The 6,117-nt window shown below is 48.6% G+C and overlaps 1 protein-coding gene across 1 annotated transcript in view; it reads right to left on the bottom strand.

Annotated features, from left to right (window-relative positions):
• Nucleotides 1-4,637: 4,637 nt before the first annotated feature.
• LOC130147781 (potassium/sodium hyperpolarization-activated cyclic nucleotide-gated channel 4-like) overlaps nucleotides 4,638-6,117 on the bottom strand; it is a 51,317-nt gene continuing 49,837 nt past the window's right edge. The window contains exon 4 of the mRNA XM_056335446.1: nucleotides 4,638-5,864. Coding sequence (XP_056191421.1) covers nucleotides 5,861-5,864 — 4 coding nt within the window. The 3' untranslated portion in view covers nucleotides 4,638-5,860. The remainder of the gene's footprint in view (nucleotides 5,865-6,117) is intronic.

Raw genomic sequence — 6,117 nt, 5'->3', positions numbered from 1 at the left:
TCCTTTCTGCACAGGCAGCATCTTCTCACAGGGGGATGAGGTGCCATGGGAGATGTATTATCCCTTGAGGATCCATGCATGGTCCATGCCGGACAGGGGTTATGCAGAAGACAGCAGTCTTTTTATGTGCCAAACCCAAGATCTTTACACGGAGTGATGCCTAGCTAAATAATCCAGTCTGAAAATCATGACCCATTGAGGCTTCCCAGGCTGGGCACCCAGAAGATGAGACCTCTCTGGCTGCAGGTTGCTCTGGAGCCTGGCCCAGCTTGCAGGTCTTTCTCGGTGCTGGCTAGTTTTGGTCTGGCCACAGGACACGGGGAATTGGGAAGGATCCCTTCAGGGGCTCTAGCTGGATGCCCCTTTCCGTAAATCACCGAGCAGAGGGAAATGGTTTGTTTTATCTGTTTAATTCTGGCAGGAGCTCTCCTCCCCCCTGGCAGCCTGTCTCTGCAGCCAGCTGCAGCTGGGAAGCCTTCACGTGACAGCCAGGCAGGAGTGACTCAGGGCAGCGGCTCTTAGACCCTGTTACAGGCTGGGCTTGGGGTGGTCCTTGCAGAGTTACCACAAAGCTGAAGGCTCAGGGATGTCACTTCCAAGGCAGATACTAAAATAAAGAGATCCCTTAAATTTGGTCCTTACCTCTGATAGGAAGGGCTCTGAGGGCAGACCCTGTCACCTTGGGTTTTTATCAGACTTCTGAGACTTAGTTGCATTGTTGGCATCTGCTGTCTGTGGCAGGTCTATGAAGGAAACCTCTTCGCTTACCCACAATCACCCATTCAGTGAACCAGATTATATATATGCTCTATGTTTGACTTTTTTCTCTTTGCTGACTTTTTTTTAAAAGAAAGACAATCCTTAAAGGTGCATCTGCATTATTGCAAACCCCAGTTCCTACAGAGCTGCATAGCACTGCATTGTCAGTATTAGCTTGGTTGTAAACGAATATACAGGTTAACTAAAAGGGCGTTCATTTGTCTGCAGAAAAAAACTTCTTTGAACTAGTTACTGCTGACTAGAGTAAAGCTCACTGGTTTCATGTAAAATACATTGAACTTTGAAATTCCCCTTCTGTACCGACATGCTGCTGCTCATGTAGGCAAAGAACTGCGGTAACACTGCATGTAAAAGATGTCTGCTTTCATCTTCGGGGTGGTGGTGGAAACGTCAGCTCTGGATTTCAGTCAATGCAATTTTTTTGTTGTTGTTGTCAAGTTTTCCTTTACTAATGCAGGGACCAGTCAGACCTTAACACGTCAAGCAGAAATCATGTTGCGCCATGCCATGCAAAGGCTGTCTTTGGTGTGCTTTCCACCATTTTTCTGGCTAGATCACTGTCTTTGGGACTACAAAGCTATGAGATGGGTCGCCAAAAGATGTTGCCCTTTTATTCAATGCTTTAAAAGCCTTCAGTGGAGCCCTGCCTTTCTTCTGATCCTCCTTGTTCTCCCACCACCGAGGCATCAAATCCAGCAGTGTCGTTACACCATGAGCTTGCCATTAAAGAACTTACCAAACTCTGATGACTGATGGAGTCTTTTCTCTGTGAGCAAAATTAACTAAATGGGGGTTTTTGAGGGGCTGAAGTGTAGCTACAGTGAGTGTGGCAAAGGGAACAAGAGGCTTGCATTTCCTGGGCACTGTCGGTGCATGGTGGGATAAACACGGTGTTTGCAGCTGTAAGTAGGAAAAAATTATTTTATCTGAGCTTTGGGGGCTGCAGAGTAAGCCCTGTCTTGCAGGACAGGACCCAGAACCACTGGGTGGTTTGGTTCAGCGTAGTCTGAAGTGGTGGATTTGCTGTCAGAAGATGGAAGTTGGTGGTAATATTTGTGGATGAGCCAGTATTTCAGACCTCCCAGGTCCTTTTCTGTTTTGCACAGATTAAGGAGACATCTGTTCTAATTAACAGATATGTAATGATGCTGAAATGAAAATTGGTGGTTCTGTTCAGCTCATTTGTCTCTTGTCTTTAAACACTGCACTTTTAATTGCCACTTTGACATCTTACCCTGATTTAGTTGAAGGAATGCTGTCAGTTGTTACCTTTTGTAATGAGCCTCTGTCTGTGGGCTGAATAACATCTTCCAGCCCGTGGAAGAGCAAAAGCTTTGACTTATCACTTGCGTCGTATTTTCAGCACTTCCCGGGGCATGAGCTCTGAGTAGAGCATGACAATTTTGTGCCCTTTCATGTGTCCAGAGCCCTCAGCATTGTCTATAAAGCTGTTCCTGCAGCTGGTAGAGTACCTGCCAGGTCTGACTCCCTCATGTTGGTGCACAGTCCTGGCAACATGAGCCCCACAACCTGAGAGACTTTTGTGTATGGTAGAAGCTCCTGTGACGATTAGGCTCTGGCTACAGGTACAGCTGCGTTTGTGGAAGAGATGACAGTCCCAGCATGTAGAGGAATGAAGGCAGGGGGTTGATTAGCATTGATAATACGCAGCTGTGGCCTTGCCGGGAAGGCTTGGTTGGCATGGATGATGTGCAGCTGTAGCTTGTTCTTGCTAAGTAGTTAAATAGTACTGAGGAGTGTGGGAGAGGTGGTCAGATGGAGGAAGGAGAAACAGTATGGGTAGTAGAGTCTGACTGATGTTAAAAGCCTTGTTGCAGCCTACTAGTTTGTTTGTGCTGCAACACCAGTGTGTGTTCAGCTGCTTGGAACTCACTGTCCACTCAGGTCTGCTGGATGGACTACTTTCTGTGTCAGAAGGTCAAGTGAACTTAAACAGCTTAGACATCAGCTCTCTGCTAATACAGATCTCAACCCAGGGACAATAAGTTGCCCTGCTGTGGTGGGGAGCTCCCACACAAGGTGGTGGCTGTAGCTGGGGGCACTCTGCCAAGCACATTGCGTTTGTTCCAGTTTGGATCTGTCTGCACTCCAGCTCTCCAGAGTTACATCATGCCTTCCCTAAGTCAAGAAACTGGTGTATTCCAGGGCTACAATAGGTTTTGGCTTTGTATCAGGGAGAATGGATCCATCAGAGGTGCGGTTTGTGTTGCCTCTCTAGGCTCCTGCCTAACGCTTTGTCTCCCACCATAGCTGTCCTCAAGCAGAGTCAGCTGGGAGGTGCAGTTACCTGTCCTCAGCAGCTCTGTGTGCTGCTTTAGGGATCACATCAGATTTTATGCTTGCTTTCTACAAGTCTTCATGTTCCTTCTCTGTGGCAAGGCTCTTGCTTCCACCAGTTGTTTAGTGAGTGATGAAATGCCATAAAAAAGCATGTTATTTCCAATGCCTAGGTGTATACATCCATGCTTTTCGCTGAGCAGTGGTCTATTTGTGACACTAAAGCAAGGTTCTTTATACCTTTTATTAGACAAATTGATACAGAAAAGAGTGAAAGCTCTCAAGCTCCCAAGTGCTTTTCCCACGCTGAAATAAAAGCAGTGATTATATGGGGCAGCCTGACAGTAGGTAGTATCTCTCCACAACACCCTTACCTTGCTTGTACGCGTTTCTTAAGGTATTGCTGCTATAATGGTGTGATGGAAGAGGTAGTGTCGGAGGCAGGTTTTTATTTACAGCCCTCTAGTAGTGCTAAAGGGCCCGCAAGTGGCTGTCAACTATGTTACAGCCACCACAGGGCTCCTGAGGAGCGTGCGAAGGGCTGGAGCGTGCCGCGAGCCTTGAAGCCTTTATGCTTTTGGGTTCGTAGCAGTCCCCTAGAGGTCAGCAGAGCCTAAATTTTGAAGACGCTTTAGCCGCTAGCAGCATTACAGGGATGATAAAATCAAGTTTGCTGCTGGCCTGCAAGACCCTGCTTCTGCTCTCTTGCAACTTCAGCTGCTGCTGGAGAAGGGGTCAGGCTGGGAAGAGAGGAATCAGTGCATGGGACAAAAAGTTCTGCTTTGGAGATGGGTGGGCTGAGACCTTGCCCTGGGGAAAGACCACAGGGAGGAGAGGGCAGAAGCAGCCTGAAGATGGGCGCTGGCATCATCAAAGCTGCGTAGGGGCAGTGGGAGCTGGTGCCTACACCTCTTGGCCCCAGTGGTACCCATCCCTCCTGGGACCACGGCTGGACTGCGCTGCATCAAGTGCAGTGTTCCATAAGAGTAAGTGTCTCTGCAGCTGCGCTTTGTGTGCGTGCATCTGCACACCAGCGTTGCAGTGGCATGGCTGCTAGTCACACGAGTGTGATCTCAGACTTGAGCTGCCTCCCTGATACCACGCTGGCCTCGGCCATGCTGCAGCTGGTGACCAAATGTCACCTCTCTGCATGCCCAGGTCTTTACAATGCCAACCTACCTCCCACAGGCACTCATTTGACCTGTCACCCCTGCTCAGGATTGGAGGTGCAGCTAGGTTTTGCCTGGACTTTCTCGGCTTCTGAGGTTGGCGTGGCCATGTAAGGGAGCCAAGCTGTGCCACATTCAGATGACTTGAGGCTGACAAGCCAGTCACAGCCAGCCACTCCATGTCCAGTCAGCTTTCCACAGTACCAGACGAGGGACAGAGTTTGGCACAAGACGCTGGCACAGACATAGGCTGAAGAGTGCCGAGGAGTTGACAAATGGTGAGTCCTACCCTGCATGTGCTAGCAGTCCAGGGGCCAGACCCCAAACCAAGAACTTAATTCCTGCTGGCAGCTTCTGGAAATGCTCAGTCTCACAGCAGGCAGCCCCGGGAGACCCCAAACCAGCCCTGCATTTGCCTGCAGGGCAATGTCAGCATTTGCATTACATTTCTCAGTAATGAGAAAATGAGTTACCTTGGGTGGATGTGAGCTTTCGCTCATCCTACATACTAGCCCCCTCCCCAGCTGCAGCTGCAGGCTAAGTAACTGGGAGTGCAGTTGGCAAAATATGCCTTTCTCCCTGGTTTTTCTTCTGGCCAGCACGCTCAGGGCTCTGGCTGTCTTTTCCCTATTGTTTAGCTGGCCACCCTCCAAGCATGGCTCTCCGTTTTCCTCTGCATCCTTAAGGACCATACACTCAGCTCCAGCAAAAGCATTTGATGAGAACCGAGATTCGCAAGCTTCGTTCCGGAGGACGTGTTGTACTGGAAATGCAGTAATTCACACAGAAAATCAGTGCCAGTTTTTAGCCCATCACACTGTCCTTTTTGGTTAATAAAAGCTAGGAAATTTTTGTGTTGGCTTTTCTTGAAGGTTTTGGGGTTTTTTTGTTGTTGTTTGTTTTGTTCTGTTTTTAAATTACTCTATTACTTCTTGTTTTCTGTATTTCTTTTTGTTTCTGCAGAACCTTTTATCAGGGAAGGTTTTGAACTGCCAGTGAGTCATGTAGCAGCAATGGGGAGTGGCAGCACAGAGCTGTGGGAGTGCAAGTTTGTGCCCTGCTTATGTCTCAATGACAAAGGCTGCTGGTGGGTCACCCAGCTACCAATAGACTTCCTGGTGGCAGTGCCTAGGGTGGGCAGCCTCGATGCTGGTCACGTCTCTCCTCCATGTGCTGCTGGCTACAGAAAGTGAATGCCTTAACCTTGATGAATTCAGCTCTGGTTTTGAGCCTTCTTGAGCCTTTTGAAGTCAGTGTAGCAGACGGCAACAAAATTATTTATGCAAAGCCTAAATTACGAAGCACAGACCCTGGACCCTTTCTCACCTCTGTGAAATGTCTAAGCCTGAGGGCAAGACAGTTTTATAGATGCAACAAACCATGAGCTGAAGATGTAAAGTGAGATAATGAAATGCTTGCTGAGGCCTCTCAAACTGTGCGGCAGGACTTCCTTCCCCCTAGTCCCAGTGTATGGGTGCATGTTTTTCCAGCTCTGCGGGATAGCAGGAGGCAACTTTCTGGGAGCTACCACAGCAAGGCTCTTGCTAAATTCCTTCAGGCTTTGTCGATGTGCAGTTTCTTTGTAGTGTCATCCAAAAAATGGAGGGAAGGTGTTACCTGCAGAACCGGTAATGTGATCGCTAACCAGGCTTCATCAGCGCTCCCTGAACCCTCCCAAGCACATATGAGCAGTTAATTAGATAACTGGTGCGATGCAGCATCCTGTGTAAAAGGGATTGCAGCATAGCAGCAGATCAGCAAAGGCGTGTACAACTGGCCCCGGGAACCTGCTTTCATGCACCAGCACACAAAAGAGCTCAAAACGGAAACTAGGGATAGACTTGCCATCTCTGAGGTCTTCAGAAACACA

The sequence above is a fragment of the Falco biarmicus genome, chromosome 4 (genome assembly GCF_023638135.1).
Source record: "Falco biarmicus isolate bFalBia1 chromosome 4, bFalBia1.pri, whole genome shotgun sequence".
In the NCBI taxonomy this organism is placed as follows: Eukaryota; Metazoa; Chordata; class Aves; order Falconiformes; family Falconidae; genus Falco; species Falco biarmicus.
The sequence above is the reverse complement of the archived record's forward strand: the minus strand, read 5'-3'. Positions and strand labels throughout refer to the sequence as shown.